The following is a 16430-nucleotide window of genomic DNA, read 5'->3' on the forward strand; positions in this document are numbered from 1 at the left end:
CTGTTAATTGTCAATGATATTGAGGGCAGAGCAGGAAGACGCTATTGTCCGTACCTCCGTGTACAAGGGGAAAATGTCATTTGTATTGATTTTACAAAGCTCATAATTGAAATTCGTTAAAGGGCTTGTTTTTTTTGGGGGGGGAGCAGGGGGGAGTTGGGTAGGGAGTTGGGCAGTGTTAGTGCCCTGAGTCTGGGGCGGTCATGGGGTCAGAGGGGCAGGGGGCTGGGGAAGCTGCAGATGGAGTGGCTTTTGCTGTATTGTGGCTGTTCACATCGTCATTATCACATTATCTTTTTAACTCTGGAGGGGGGCTAATTAAGTGAAGTAAATGAAATCAGTGGGGAGGAGAAGGGGGGGCAGGGCAGGCAGGAGGGAAGCGGGGAAGGAGCCAGCGCCTGTCCTTCTGCTCACCTTCTCCCTCCTTCTCTAGCCAGCTTGGCTCTCTCCTTAGCTCCCAGCCCTGTCCCTGCCGGTCTCACCTCTGCCTGCCGCTGCCTCTTCCCTCGGCGGACTCCCTCCCCCTCCTCCTCATTGCCTGCTTCTCCTCTTCCCTCCCTGTCCCTCTCCTCCACCCTTCCCATCTGTCTCCCACTCTCCCCTCCTATCTCACTTCCTCCTGACTCCTCCACTTTCTGGCTAAGAAGAAGCAAGGGCTGCCCGCCCATTTACCCACCTGCCTGCCCACCTGTCCAGGCCTCCCAGAGGCTCCGCTCAGATGGAATGTTCCAGATGGAGAGTAGAGGGAGAGCTATGAAACAAAGATGTCTGTACCCCCAGAGGCCCACCCTGATCCCAGGGCTGGGGCCTGCAGGGCACCAGGAACATAGAGGATGGCTAGAGACCCACCATGACTTACCTCCCCATCACCATGGCAACCGCCTCCATCCTTGGCCCTGGTACCCAAGAGGGGAGCCCTTGGGCTCCAGCCAACCTCCCTTCTCGGGCCTTTCCAGATATCTCCCTCTGGATACTGCTTTCCCAAAGGACCAGAGCCTCTGGTCCAGCTGCCCTAACGCCCACCCCACCCCGACCCAGACCCCAGTGGATTGGCGGATCCCACTCCGTTCTGCCAAATCATACCATCCGGTTAACCCGGCAGCCTCAGGAACAGAGGAGACGGATTTAAGCTGCAGCAATGTTTTGGTCCCCACCTCTTCCTCCTTGGTCCACTCACCCCCCCACCCCCCAACTCCTTGCCCTTTTCCCCATCCCCCCCTTGGCAGTAATTATGGTGTGATTGAAGCTGCTCTGCAGAGAACCACTGACACCTCTGTCTTTTTCCTGTAAACACGGGGAGATGAAAATAGACACTCGGAGCCGCTGTGCATGTCACTATGAAGATGTCTGTTGTCTCTTCCACCGCGACAGCGAGACTCACCTGTCATCTCCTCCTCCTTTTTGCGCAGTGGTTTGTATGCCGACTGTCAAAAGCCCCAAATCCATAGTCTTTTAGCATCAGGTTTCTGTCACTGTTTTTTTTTTTAAGTCATTTTTTTTTCCCAGAAGGAATACACAGAAATCATCTGTACCCCCTACCCCTGCGGGGAGGAGAGGGTGGATCTTTCAAATGCTCACACGCACGCACACACACACACACGCGCACACACACACACACACACGACAGCAGCGACCTGAAAACAGCTTTTTGATCAGTCACAATTAACTTTAACACCTAAGAAAAGGAGCAGGAACATTAATTGTGCAGTGTGTTTGAGGGCTGTGGCTTTTCTTCTAGCCCTCGGCGCCTCCTGCGGCCGTCTGGGAGGGTTGGCGGCCATGAGGCTGGTTCTGAGTGCGCAGGGGCGGGCAGCTCTGCCCACCAGACGCTCCCTGCTCCTTTCCTGGGGATCTGCTAGCGTGGGCCAGCAGCGGGTGGCCCTTGGGCAGGTCGTGGCTCTTGCTGGCTGGAAAGTATAGGTGTCCTCCTGGCACTCTGCACACAACCATTGTTGTTCCTTCTCTGGGCTGCTGGGAAGTGATGCTGTGGAGCTGGCCCCGATCTTCTAAAGAGACAAAGCCATCAGCATGCCCACCACACGGGGGTGACAGTGTGTCCAGGTACTTACCATCCAGGCAGGTCTCCGTGGAAGTGAGAATGAAGAGCACTTTGCCTGGGGCTCAGAAGATGACTGAGGTAGGCCAAGGTCACACAGCAAAACTGAGCTGGGAACTCTGAAGGTGTCTGTTCCGTGAGACTTCTGGTCCCCAGCCTCAGCCCTGCAAATACAGCTTGGACCGTGCCCCGTGCCTGGCCCAGCCGAAGACAGAAAAGCAAGGGGTCAGATTCCCCGGGAGCTGAAAGCAGGAGGGTTCCACTCTCGGAGACTGTCTGTGCCAATATACGGAGAGCCTTGGAAAGCTTCGGGGTTTTTCCGAAATGTAGCAAAACTAATCATTAGAAGGCCTGTCTCCAATTCGCTAAATAGCAAGCTCTTAGTATGTGCCAGGGTGAAAGACCAGTAAGTTTCTGTCCGTGTGTCTTGCTTTAGGTAGCTCTGGGGAATTCCTGCACTCCCGGAGATGAAGTTTCTAGGAGAGTTGAAACTTGCCCTTTAACATGGTGGTCACGTCTGCCGTGGTGGAGGCAGACATTTCTCAATGTTCTGCAAACGTCTTTGTAAACAGATGGCTGAACCACTGGGCCTTCCTCCGTGGCCCGGGGCCATCAGAAGCCACTTGTTTGTGGCCCCTTACTGCCCCCCCAGGAGGAGCCCTGACTTCTGTGCTGAGTTTTTGCAGGTTTTCCATGACTCCCCGTTTTCATGCTCTTGGCTTTTCTCAGCCATCCATCCATCTCCGCCTCCAACAGCCTTTCTGGTTTGGGGCTCCCAGCCGCTCGGTAGAAACATATGATCGAGCCTGTTTGAACTGTTTGCAAGAGAGACAAGGAGGCCGAGCGAGGGCCTGAACATCACCCTGGGACTCCAGGGCTCCAGGGCTTGGGGCTGGTGCATGAACTTGGGACATTGGTGTTTTTCCTGCTGGGGAGGCCATTTGCTCCCAGAAGGTCACAACTGGATCAGGACGGCAGAATTGCCCAAGAGCCACACTAGTGAAATGGGACAGGCTCTTTCGGGGCATGTTGTAATTATATCAGCACCTGGTCTCCAGGTGGGGCTTTGACAAGTATGTCCCCCCACACACACACCCCCGAGACCAGGATATCAGGGGATTGCAATAAGAGACTCACCTCCCAGAGAGGCTCTTTTTTGCTTGGGAACACCTCGGAGCCAGGGTGAGAGCCCAGGCTTTTCTTCCTCGGCCACAGCCATGGCTCCCCAGATTTGCATTCCTTTCCATGCCCTGGTAAGCACAGGATCGCTTTGCTAAAGGACCTGAGGAGCAACCTGGAGCAGAGAAGGGAGATCCAGATGCTGCTCCCATTGACCTTGGGCGAGTCACTTCCTTCCCAGGGCTTCAGTCTGCCCATCTGTAAAAGTAATGTTGGGCCACACTGGCATTTTAAGGACGTCTTGGTGGAGCCCGGGGTCTGCAGAGGGGCCTCTGCTCCCCCCAGTGGGGTCTGGGCTCTCTCTTCTATATGCTGGGCTTTTGCCAAAGACTGAATAATGGGTTTGCAGCTCAAAGTTAGAAGAACCGGGCACCAATGGTCTGAAAGGGCCTCTCCTGGCAGCTGACATTTTTCCGATTCCCAGAGTGAAAGATCGAAGACTAGAAGGTTCTTTAGAGGGGGACGTTTATGACTAGTGACGACCCTCAGCCATGCCCATGGTGCCTTTGGGCTCCAAGTTCGAAAACAATCTCCTTTTTGATTTTGGGGGGTGGGGGGGAGGCGGGTGGTTAAAAACATTTTTTAAGTTGTGGTGAAACCTACATGACATTTACGGTTTTAACCATTTTGAAGCCCACGGCTGAGGAGCAGTAAGGGACGTTCACACTGTTGTGCAGCCATCATCCCCATCCACCTCCGGAATTCTGTCTTCCCGAACTGAGAGCCCCCACTGTAGCCCGCCCCCCAAACAACAACCTCCCTCTGCCCCCTCCTCCCCGCCCCCCGCACCCACCATCCCACGTCCGCCCTCTGTTCTCCAGGTACATCCTCGCTGTAGCAGGTGTCGAGAATCCCTCCCTCTTTAAGGCCGAATAATATTCCACCGTGTGTATATGCCACATTTTGTTTATCCCTTCAGCCGGCGACGGGCATTGTGGTGGCCTCCGCCTTTCGGCTGTTGTGAATAGTGCTGCCAAGAACACGGGCGCACAGATCCTTTCTGATTTTTAAAGCAGCCAGTGTGGAAGGACGGTGGTAAATGTTTGGGATCCCTTTAAATGTGCCCCCTCAACGCTGTAACGTTATGTGGTGGGAAGAAAGGAAGCTTTCAGAGTCGCGTTGGTGGGAGGGGGTCCGTTCTTGCTGCTTCCCCAGGGCAGGTGTGCCTGTGGGCGCTCAGCATGCTCCCCGGACATGCCGCGTGCGCATGGCCAGTCCTGCCTCCTGGGGCCTCCGTGTCCTCAAATCCAGTGTGGGACTCCTAATCAGACCTCCCTCCCAGCCAGGACCATGCTCAGCTCAGGGGCAGTCCCCCCAGTGTCACTTTGGAGACCCTCGGCTCCAAGCAGGTTGTTTAGGAGGTGGAGACACGGGGCCTGAGGTCATCGGGAGGGGGCTCGAGCAAGACCACCTTCCCACGACCTTCTGGGTTTGGGCCCCATCGCCAGCTGACCCACGGGGCAGCAGATAGCACCGGTCAGGGACTCGGCGCCTCGATCCAGGTCCCAGCTCCACACTGGGCACGTTCCGTCTGCTCCCGGGCTCGGTTTCCCCACCTGCACGTGGGGTCGGTGCGGGAGACCGCCAAGCCCTCCGCCGCCGCAGAGATCAGGCTGTATGTGCAGAGACGTGGCCGGCGAGGGAGCCTCAGGCTGGAGGTGGCATGCATGCGTGCACACGTGTGTGCAAGTGTGTGCACAGCTGTCCCCTCCCCTGGCTCCCCAGTGGAAGGGAGGAAGGGATATTTGGGGCCCTGGGCTCCACCGTAGTTGGTTTAATTACAGGTTTTCAGCCGCGGGCCGGTGGGCACGCGTTGGGAAGGAGGGGGGAGCTGCTCCGAAACCCTGTCATTTTCCAACGTCTGAGGGCCTCTTCAAAGGGGGGCATCCAGACATTTTCTCCACAAGCCGCAGAGTGGACTGTCGTGGCCCCAGCATGAGCATAATGACAGGCGCATTTTGCAACAAGCTGGGAGTGAATGGGTCCGACCGGCTTGTCTCCTGTCAGACGAGTCATTATTATTTTTTTTTTTTTTTGTCATTTGCTGACAGTTTGGGTTTCATGCGTTTCTCTCTTTTTTCTCCTTTTCCCCCTGCCTGGAAAAATGGCTAGGTATCTACGAGACCCCAGCAGGGACGATCCTTTACCACACTCATTTAGACATCGAGGCCTTCACCATGGATCGCGAAGTGCGCAAAATCAAACAGGGCCTGGGCCTGAAATTCGCCGAGCTGGTGTACACGGGTGCGTAGAGCCCCCTCCCGAAGCGAACAGCACCCTCCTCCAGTCCTGCCCCACCCACCACCATCCTCAGGAGAGCCTGAAAGAGGCAGGGTGATGGGGGTCGAGCAAGGGCAGGGGACAAAGCGAGGGGGTGGGAGGTGCCGACACCTGCCTTGTTCACGGGGTGTTGAGGGACCCCCCCAAGATGGCCAGCTGCCTCCGCACCTGGGATTTGCACAACTTCGGTAGTGTCATCCCTAGGGTGGCCGGCTTCTACCCAGCACGTGCCAGGTGGGGACACGAGCCATCCCGGGGGCTCCTCCCAGGGTCCCAAGGAGAGGTGCAGCCAGCTCCTCTTACAGATGAGGAAACAGAGTCTCAGGGCAAAAGGACCTTGTACAAAGTTACACAACCGGAAGTGGCCTAGCTGGGTTTGACCCCAGGCCGGGCTGTGACCAGGCAGAACCTGGAGCTGCCACAAGCAAGGGAAAGTCTGCCTTGACCAAGAACTTGGCCCCAGGCCTGGGCATTGCCCGAGCCAGAGGGAGCCCGTGCACGGGATGACATTAGCACACGGTATGGGGGGCGGGCAGGGGGCCATGTTCCAGGTGAGACTCGCTGCCTTATCTGTCACAGAGCTGGAATCCAGGCCTCCTGACTGCAATCCCATCCCTCACACCGTGTAACAGGGGTCCCCAGATCCAGCCCATGGCCCAATTCTGTTCAGCCCATGAGTGAAGCCTAGTTTTTTACACATTTTTGAAATGGTTGGGGAAAAAAAACTGTTTATTAATACTATTTCACGTCCCATGAGAATTCTAGGAAATTCAAATTCCAGTGCCCATAAATGGCATTCGGGCACGGCCACGTGCACTGGCTTACATGTTGTCTGGTCGCTTCCGAGTGCCAGGGCAGGGTTGAGTCGTCTGTGAGAGAGAGCACATGACCTGCAGAGCCTAAAATATTTACTAACTGGCCCTTTCCTGAAAATGTTTGCTGACCCTGCTCTATAACGTGAGAAGGTACATCAAATGGTCCCTCTGAGCTGTGGTGGGGGACAGGCTGCCGCCTTAGGCGGGGTTGACAACTGCGGGGGCCTGGACATCAGGGGGACCCGGCAAAGTGCATATTAATAATCCGTACCTGGGATAAGCCTCCACTGCCCTCGCCTCATCCCCTCCTCCTCCCCTCAGAGGTTTTATTCCCTTTGAAAGCTCCAAATCACTGTAACTCATCTTGGGATTTCAAGGGGACTCGGTGGTTATTGGCTGGGTGATTTCTCCCTCCCATTGTATCTGGCAGCTTTGAAGCTGGGATCCACACCCCCTCCCCCCCCCCCCAGGTACAGACAGGTGTTTAAATACCATTGTCTCCTGCAGGCTCTCTTGCTCAGCGGGGTTTCAGCAGAAAGGTGGATTCTGGTTACAGAGTAGGAGAGTCATTAAGCCTGGCAGGCCCATAGGGGAGAGCACCTGGCCCAGGCTGCTAGCTCAGAGGCTCCTCTAGGGAGGCCGAGTTGGGGCAGGCCGCCAGCTGCCCTCCCCTCCCACGATAGAGGGGCCTCCACCTCTCTTGCTGCAGGAGCCCGAGCTGGGCAGTCGAGGGTATTACCTAATCTTAGCTGCACCAAGGTGAGGAAACTGAGCCCCAGGCAGGCCAGGACACAGAACAAGCTTTCACGGCTGATGAGTGGGGGCTTTGAGCCCAGGACAGGCCGGCTTCAGAGGCCAAGTGCTCGGCCACTCCAGCGGATCCAGGGTGGGCGGGAAGGTGGGCTGGGGCCCTTAGGAAAGGGAGATCAAGGGGTCCCTCAGTGTCTGGGGCACAGCTTGGCCCGCAGGCTCAGGGCCTCTACACCTGACTGCTGGGGTGGAATCCTTATTCTGTTAACTCACCGAGCCCTCCAAATCCCCAAATGAAGTACAGTGATTAGGAGCTTTCAAAGGATTATTGACACTCGCCTTCCCAGGTGCCCCTGATGTCATCAGGCCCCTGTAGATGTCACCTTGGCCTCGGGCAGCAACTCGGAGGGGCGCTTTGATGTGATTTCTCATGTTAGGGAGACATGAACATTATAGAGCGGTTTAAGCAAGTTACTGAACCTCCCTGTGCCTCGGTTTCCTCATCTGAAGGGTGGGGATCATAAATGTACGTGTCACATAATGACGACTAATTACATAAACACTTGTAAAGCATCTAGAACACAGAGGAATGCGATTTATGCGTGGGTCGATAAACTACAAATGCCTGGCGTGGTTTCCGAAGATAGAGTCAGGGACCTGGGGCCTTGCCTCCGGCTGGGTTTATGACCTTGAGTAGGTCTGTCTACCCTGAGCCTCAGTTTCCCGTCCTGTAAAATAAAGGGCACCAGGCCAGGTCTCTTCCTGCCACACTGCTGTGACACAGGGCTTCCTCAGAAACACAGATAGGGAGACTGAGGCACAAGGAAGCCCTTCTACCTCAGCCCCACTGCTAGATGCTCTGTCCATCATCCTCTCCTCACCCCATCCCCAAGTTTCCCTGTGGGACCCAGCCCACAAGGGCATCCTGGCAGGACCCCAGCTTCGGGACCCCTCCCTCTCCTTTAGGGCACAGAGCTCACCTCCTCTCCCTCGCCTGTTTCTTCAGCAGGAGAACGGGTAAGATGCCCAGCTCATACAGGGGGCTGTCGTCCCGATTAGCATAGTGCGTGGCCCAGCCCCAGACCTGAAATACCCATGCAGCACGCCAGGCTCACTGTCCCTCGCCCCAGGCTGGGTCTGCTGGGAAAAGAAATCTGAGTGCAAGACCCCCATGCGGGGGAGGTAGGAGATCCTGAGATAAAGCGCAGGCCAGGTGCTCCCACGTGGGTTTCTGCCCCCGCCCCAATCTCTGGCTCCATCTCCTCCCTGTCTTCCAGCCTGAGAGCTTAATGGTCTAATTATCCTGACTTAGCAAGAGGGCCAAGCCACTGAGGCATGGCCGGCGGGGGGTGGGGAGGGGGCATCAGTGTCCCCTCCCGTGGGGGTCAGGAACACTTTTCAGGATCTCACTGTGGCTGGGGATACCTCTCTGGGTGCCCGTCTCCCTGTGTACAGGGAGGGCTGGTGGAGGCCATATTCAGATCTCGAATTTAAAATGCTTAGTGCTGGCCTGCATCCCATCAGGGAATCCATACACCCCCCTGGAGAGTGCTCATATCTCATTGTGCAAGTGAGGAACTCAGGTACAAAGCGGGTACGTTGCCTGTCAGTGTGGAGCAGGATGCAAACCCAAATGACAGGTGGCCGGAGGGTGGCCCAGTCTCTTCTCTCCCTGCCCGGCCCTCCCTGACCTCTGCAAGCCACTGGACCCTATCCCAGAGAAGGCCTGCTCCCTTTTCCCACGGAGAGCCTCAGCAGGTGCCCCTGGAGGCCCAGCCTCCAACAAAAGCCACAGACCCGGGGCTGACCTGGCCCTTTATCAGGGCAGGAGATCGCTCACCATCTGGCCGCACAGCTGCCCAGGTGGGCTCACCTTCCCGGCTCCGTTTCAGGGAAACCCTACCCCTTGAGCTGTCCCTCCCCCAACCCTGGCCACAGCCCGCCTGCCCTCCACAGAGACTAGAGAGGAGGTGGCTGTCTGCACGTCTGAGCCTGTTGGTGCCGAGGTACTAGCCCCGGGGCAGCCTGGGAACTGAGCACACAGCCTTCCCTGGCCTGAGGCCTCTGGGGGACAGAGTGGGGTTGAAGAGGGGTGGGTAGCACATTTCCCAGGCACCTTGTATACTGATGGATGTTCCATCCACAGACAGGAAAACTCCCAGATTATCATATGAGGCAGAGCTATTCTACCGTAGGTCCGGCCCCAGGCCCCTCACTGCAGCCGGTGTGTGATCTTGGAGAAACCTCAACTTCCCCGAGCCTTACTTGCTCACTCAGAAAAGAGAGAGGTGAAGAGAGTTTTTCTCATAGGCTGTTTCTGACGATTCAAAGAGCTTAGCCTGTGCTTCATACATACAAATATTTGCATAGGAAAATATTAGCAGCATGTAGACAGTTTACTGATGTCTGAGATGGGGGTGGGGGGGACGGGGGGCTCTTCCTAGCTCCTGGCCGGGACGCCAGCGTGCGGACACCCGGGGCCTCCACACGCAATAAGCCCACTGGTCCTGGGAGGGGGTACTGTGTCATTCCCACTCAGGAGATGGGGAATCAGAGGCACAGAGTGGTGAAGGCCACAAGCACGTGGTCTTTCTGACTCCGAGCCACTACCCAGCTGCCCCTGCTGGGTGCTCCTGTCGCTCAGCCCAGGCTCACACTTGTCTGAGTCTTACCTGAGGTCTCCTGCCCCACAGCTGTCTGCCATCCTCAGGAGACTGAGCTCCCTGTGGGCAAGGGACAGCATCCCTTCCCGGCAGTGTTCCCAGGGCCTGGCCCATTGTGCTGAATATCTGGCATGAGGCAGAGGGTTAGCTCCCCTCCTCCTGATCCTTGGGAGGTGACTGTTTGCTAGGGCAGGGAGGGCCCCTCCCTACCCACAAGAGACCTGCAAGATCACAGGACAGGGACGTGGGCTCCTTGAGGCAGCTGATGCAAGACCCTCCCCCAAGGTCGGCCATGATGGACTGCGGCTCGGGGTGCCCTCCCTATACTCCCAATCCTAGGCCCCAGCACAGTGGGCCTCCCTAGTGCCCTCACTGTTTCCTCCCTACAGGTTTCTGGCACAGCCCAGAGTGTGAATTTGTCCGCCACTGCATCGCCAAGTCCCAGGAGCGCGTGGAAGGGAAAGTACAGGTGTCTGTCTTCAAGGGCCAGGTGTACATCCTCGGCCGGGAGTCCCCACTGTCCCTCTACAACGAGGAGCTGGTGAGGTAGGTGCCCCCACACTGGCCCCCCGGCCGGGGAGCAGACCATCATGGCCACTGTCCCTTCTGACCAGCTTTCTCAACAAAGATGCGCCTAAGCATGTATGGGGTGGCGGGGAGGAGACAGTCGTGAAGAGAACCGACGCTACCTCTACCCCTGTGGACCTTCCAAAGGCACCAATCAAATGATCACCTGAACGTAGAATTAGGCAAGTGTCGGGCTGTGAGGAGGTGCAGGATAGTCTGGCTGGGTATAGTAATGGGTATGGAGAAACTTCCCTGAGGAAGTCACCTTTGAGCTGGCCTCCAAAGGACAGGAGCTAACCAGGTAGAGAGGGAGCAGCGAAGTTTCCAGGGACACGGTCACGGGCAGAGGTTCTGGGCCTTGGAAGAGTCCAGAACATTCCAGGCACTACAAGAACACCGGGAGCCAGGGGCCAGAGCGTGAGGGTCCCGGAGCCAGATCTTAAAGGGAAGGAGCCATCAGACCTTTTTCTTTCGAGGGTCCTTCTGGCTGCTCTGGAGAATAGATTTAGGTGAGGTGGGATTGAGAGGAACAGAAGGATTTGACAAATGGTTAAGAGGTTAAGAATGGAAAGGGCTTGGATGTGGAGGGAGATGAAGAGGTATAGAATTGCCTGGCATGAGCAGCTGGGCACACGTGGGTGGCAATTCTTGAATTGAGGGGATTCTTGAAGGAAGATCCTACATCTGGGCTCAGACACCTTGAGGGTGAGCCATCTTGGAGACAGACCAGGAGAGTATCCGGTCAGCCCTTGGACTCACGAGACTAGAATTGAGGAGGAAGTGGGTAGAAGACAAGGCAGAGTGGCAGACATCTCGAGGTTTTCCGAAGCCAGGAGGAAACTGGCCGGGGAGGGGAGGGTCAGAGTGAGCCGGGGCGGGAGACAAGGAGGGGTGTTGAGGCCACGCCGAGGGTGCTGCCACGGCCCCGGGACAGGCTGCCGAGCCCTGGCGGGCTGGGTCAGAGGCAGCCTTGACTCTTCAGCTGCACCTACACTTGTGCATGAGACTGTGGCCTCCATGGAGGATCAAGGCATCCACTTTGGAGGTCACTTGGCCACACAAGAGGTGGGGACCGACAGCCCCACCTGACTCAAGTCCCAGGCCCAGCTTAGCCCCGGCGGAGGCCTGTTGGGAATTAGCGTGCGAGTTTTGTTTGGCGGTCAATATTATTTCTCTCTTTCCCGTCTCCTCGCCGCGTTGAGCTTCTCCCCCCTTCCATCTTTCTAAACACTTTATAAGCCATAAATATAACCGAATCAGTTTAGATCAGTCGGGGTAAATGTCAAATTATCTTCTCTCTTTCTCTCTCTGGCTCTTTCTTCCCTCCCCCTCCGAATCAGCAGCCTCTAATAATCTGCCCAACCCTTCATTAAACCTTACAGCCTCACTCAGGGAGATTAAATGAAGAAAGTAAAAAGGGGAAGGAAAAAAAGAGAGAAAAGCAGGCGCATTTATTCTCACTGTGTCTCCGACCATTTCCCCTTTCTTTTTGATTTCTACATCGCTGACTTGAAAGCCCTTGAGTGACAGCCTCACAGGGACCAGCGAGGAAGCCGTGAGAGGTAGCAGAACTGGAAATGCCGTGGCACAGTGGGTAGAAAGTAACGTAATTATAGAGCAGGTCAGAGCCACTCGAATGAACAAAAATAAAAGCACAGAGGTTTTCTGTAGACCGTCAGGGGAGGTACAAAAAAAAAAAATCATTGTAAACTCTTTTTCCACCACCCCCCCACCACCACCCCAAACCACAATTTTAAAAAGAGGTTTTTCAGCTCCCGAGAAACACCTCTGGGAACTCTTCTGCAGCCTCGAGAGCGGGACAAGTGTGTCCCCGGACATGGGCCCCTCTTTACCGGGGCTGCTGCAGCGTCCTGGGAGGGGAGCAGGAAAGTTTGTTTTGACACGTGCGAAGTGGTGATGAAAAGGCAGATGCACGTGGAGGGGAGCTGGAAGGGGCTCTGAGCCCTGGCTTCTCCCTGAGCGGAGCACAGGGGTCCTTCCAAAGGGGACGGGTGATTCAGACAGTGGCAGCGTGTTCCAGGATTTGATTTGTGTGGGGCGGGGTAAGCTTTCTCATCCAGAACAAGGTCTGTAAAAGGGAGCTGCAGAGCCTGATGCTTTAGTTTGGTCCAGCTTTTTCTCTGCCCAGTGAGGGGTGCCAAGAGGCAGCCTTTCCGAGGTCCGACATCTTCCCCCTTACAGGGGACTTGCTGGTCTGCTCCTGGTGGCTTGCGCCACCTGAGACCTGGAGGGGCCAGCGGAGGTGGGGAGGAGGAAAGAAGGGGTGGGAGTGTGGGAGTTCATGTGCAGCTTCCTGGGCCCATGAAGGTCAGGGCCGGGGCATGGTGGGGGTAGGGCGACAGAGCCCACGGTCCTGAACAAGTTGCAGGACAGCTGAGCACAGACACCCTAACTTGTTGTTGTCAAAAGTCCACAATCCACAAAGAGCCAGCCAGAGGCACAGCCTTAGGGTCTCAGGGGGGGAAAAAAATAGCAGATTCCCCTCTGCCCTCCTCCTCCCCGATCTCACCTCTCCGGAGAAGGCTCCTGAGGGGACAGGCCGCCTCCTTGTCATCGAGAACCTTGAGACGGCTTTGTCCTGAGGCTGGAGTTCTGGAGACAGGAGGACAAGGGGCTGATTCAGAGTAGGACGCGTGAGAAACAGAGAAGGGACCCCCTCCCCGCCAGAGGCTTGGAGGGTGGCCGTGCGGAGCCAGATCTGAGACCACAATGCCCTGAACTTGTCCTCAAAGAGCTTATCCCAGCCATGATTAAGGCAGATGGGTGATTGATTGCTGACGTCTGCTGCCCCACCCACGTACCGTGGGCCCTGTTCCCTTCTTGCTCCTATTTCCCCAGCACCTGCAGACCATAGGTGCCTAATAAATGCCTGAATAAATGAATGAGTGAATGAATGACACGAGTCATGGTGTGGCAGCCGCATCAGTTCCTGTGGAGTCAGTGATAACACTGAGAGGCCCATTTGACAAGTGAAAGCCTGAAGCTCACCGAGCGGAAGTGGGTACCCTAAGCTCTGTGGCGGGGCGGGGTGGTAGAGCTCGGCCGTAGCCCCGGCCGGGAGGACTGTGGTTGGGAAGGGTTCCTCGAAGAATAGCTAAGTGAAAACAGCCCAGAAGATGAAGGCTGTCGAATCTGGAAGATGGCAGCTGTGGATGGGGGAAACGTTTATAACAGTGGCGGCTGAGCAGGCCCTTCTCGGGGCCAGCCGGCGTGGGGCAGGTGCCAGGTTTGTGGATGGATCTCAGTGCCGGGGGCGCTGAGAGCTTCAGGGGCGCTGTCACGAGTCCGAGGCTGTCCCGGGTGCACCCTGTGGCCTCCCGGGCCTTCGGGCCACTGGATGCCATCAGCTGTTGCTGGAGATTTCTCTCAGAGCCCCCCCACCCCACCCCACCCCAGCCCTGAGGGCAGAGCTGGCTCACAGATGTGTCCTCGGCTTACAAACGCAGTTCTCTGGTTCGTCGGAGGACTTCGCCGGCTGGCACTGGCCGAGCCGGGACCCTACCTGCCCATTCCCGTAGCAGGGCTGAGACTCCTGCTATCCGGCCCTGGACACGGTGCCTGGCCCATAGTAGGGCTCCTGAATTGGACAGAAACGCAATGAGAAGCCAAAGTGTGGGCCAACCCGGCTACCCGTGAGCCTGAGCTGTCGTCCCTAGCCCCAGAGATCCCCGACATCGGAAGCGAGGCCTGGGGGCGTGCTGACAGCCTTTCACTCTCTCTTTGCAGCATGAACGTGCAGGGTGATTATGAGCCAGTCGATGCCACTGGGTTCATCAATATCAACTCCCTCAGGTGAGCAGCTCTGGGCCCTGATGGGGTCTTCGGACCCCCCAGGTGTGGGCAGCAGGCTCTGAGAGGGACCTCAGCTGCTCCGACCGCTGGCCTGTCCTAGAGAAGCCCCATCTTCCCGTCCCTCTGCCCACAACATCTTCAGTGCCTGCTTTGGGCCCAGCCTGCTCCTATTCTCAAAGGGGCAGAAGGCATAGCCGGAAGCCACACAGGGCCCTGGGTGCTTGGGTCCCCTGTTTCTGGGTCCTACCCTTTGCCTCACTCACTCCCACCCTCTCCAGCTGCAAGAAGGACTCCACTAGGAGTCCCTTGCCTGGGCAGGTTAGAAAGGCAAATGGCCCAGAGGTAGAAAGGAACCTCAGAAAGTCACCAGGCCAGAAGGCACCTGGTGCCTACCTGTCACCATACCTGAGCTGCAGGTCTAGCTGGAAACCATGCTAGCTAGCCACGTGGATGCCCATGGCCTAGTGGGATAGCATGCGTCATCTGAAGCCACTCAGACTTGGGTTCAGATCCTGGCTCTGCAGGATGGTCCTCTGATCCCTTCTGGATCCCTGGGAACACAAGTGGGGATATTGACCATAGCCACCTCACAGGTGTGGCATAAGTTTGCATGAGTCCCAGGAAATCAAGCACTCAGCCCAGACCCTGGCCTGCAGGAAGAGCTCACGGGCTCAGCCCAGGTGTAGCCCGGGGAGGGGAGGGGCACGCACAAAGGCAAGCAGGGTCATTTATTACCAGCACCTACCATACACTCACTTCCAGGCATTCTCCTGGGTCGTCCCATTGAATTCTTAACACAAATTTGCAACTCCAGGAACAGGCCCAGAGTGGTTAAGTAAGCCATCCACAGTCACACAGCTAGGAAGCTGTGGAGCTAAGTCCAGAAGGTGTGTCTGTCCAACTCCCAGTTCTGTGTCACCAGCTTCCTTCTCTCCCGGCTTGGCATTGGGAAGAAGGCACGAGTCTCTCTTGTCTCCCTGACTCATGTCCTGGGCACAGAGCCACCCTTTTCTCCCAAAGCCAGGCTCTCGTCCCTGGAGCCGAGAGACTGGGAGAGACGCTGAATCCGGCTGACCTTCCCGGGGTGCTCTCCACTCCAACAATCATGTCCACATCCCCCCCTCCCGCCTCCTTCGCCCTCTGTGTTTTATGACTATAAACCCTTTTAAATGGCTCCAAACACATCGGGTTTTCATAATGGCCTCTTCATTTCTCCCATTGCCAGTTAAATGCTTTGTCTTCAACAATACCAAGCAATGTTTTCCCCCAAAGATAAATTAATTACATTATCCTGATTGGAGGGCAGGAGGGGCCAGGGCAGGAGCGGGAACAGAGGGGGAGAAAAAAGACAACTTCACACACATCTTAACTAACAGCTGCCCCCGCCACCCGGGTTCTGCCTGAATTAATTGAACGGAGTGCATGTTGTTATTGTTAATTTACATTTTTCTTTGTTTTCAATCTGGTTTACAGGCTGAAGGAATATCATCGCCTTCAGAGCAAGGTCACTGCCAAATAGACCGGCTGACAATGAGGAGCTGGGCCTCCTCATTTGCCCATCTCCCAAGTACAGGCGCTAATTGTTGTGATAATTTGTAATTGTGACTTGTTCTCCCAGGCTGGCAGCCTGGTGGGGGTACCAGGCCCCAGCTTTGTTCCCTGCTCCCCTGTAGCCTGCCGAAGTGGTCATCGGAGGGAAGGGTGGAGGCGGCTGCAGTGGGGAGATGTAAAGTGACAATTAAAAAAAGATACATGAGTCTTCTGTTTCTTTATTTCTGCAGAGAGGGTGTTGGGGGGGGGGCGTGTGTGTGTGTGTGTGTGTGTGTGTGTGTGTGTGTGTGTGTTGCCAGTCATGCTCTTCTTAGTCCAACCTTGGTGTTTTCTGATTTAAGCGCTGCCAAAGCCACCTTTTGCCCGGGAACCTGTTTCTCTGGAAGGATCGGAGGCTCTCTCCCCCAGCGAAAACCAGGGAATCCAGATATGCCCCCCTGGGTCGGCCTGGCATTTTGTCACCGACTGTGGCCCCGTGCCGTGTCACAGGGGAACCAAGGAGAGTTTGGGTGACATGCAGGAGAGCTGTCCTACCATTGCCCACAGAGAACTGGGAATGGCGGCCATGACTGACCACAAGAGGCTCCCCCACCACAGCACAGTAGCCTTAAGTACCCTGAATTGTGGAGGAGGAGGAGCCCCCAGTAAGAAGAAAAACCTGGCAGAGAACAGAAAAGGACAGGCACAAAATTTAGCGGACACTCTTGGGGGAGGCCACTTGGCCTACAAGGTTCCTGCTACTGCTCCTCCACCAAC

At 56.2% G+C, this 16430-nt stretch overlaps 1 protein-coding gene across 1 annotated transcript in view; it reads left to right on the top strand.

Moving 5' to 3' along the window:
- ASS1 (argininosuccinate synthase 1) overlaps window positions 1-15879 on the top strand; it is a 50652-nt gene extending 34773 nt beyond the window's left edge. Inside the window, exons 13-16 of the mRNA XM_036117057.2 lie at window positions 5348-5479; window positions 10133-10289; window positions 14058-14123; window positions 15597-15879. Of these exons, the coding sequence (XP_035972950.1) occupies window positions 5348-5479; window positions 10133-10289; window positions 14058-14123; window positions 15597-15642 (401 nt within the window). The 3' untranslated portion in view covers window positions 15643-15879. The remainder of the gene's footprint in view (window positions 1-5347; window positions 5480-10132; window positions 10290-14057; window positions 14124-15596) is intronic.
- Window positions 15880-16430: the final 551 nt, after the last annotated feature.

Source organism: Halichoerus grypus, chromosome 14, assembly GCF_964656455.1.
Source record: "Halichoerus grypus chromosome 14, mHalGry1.hap1.1, whole genome shotgun sequence".
Classification (NCBI taxonomy): Eukaryota; Metazoa; Chordata; class Mammalia; order Carnivora; family Phocidae; genus Halichoerus; species Halichoerus grypus.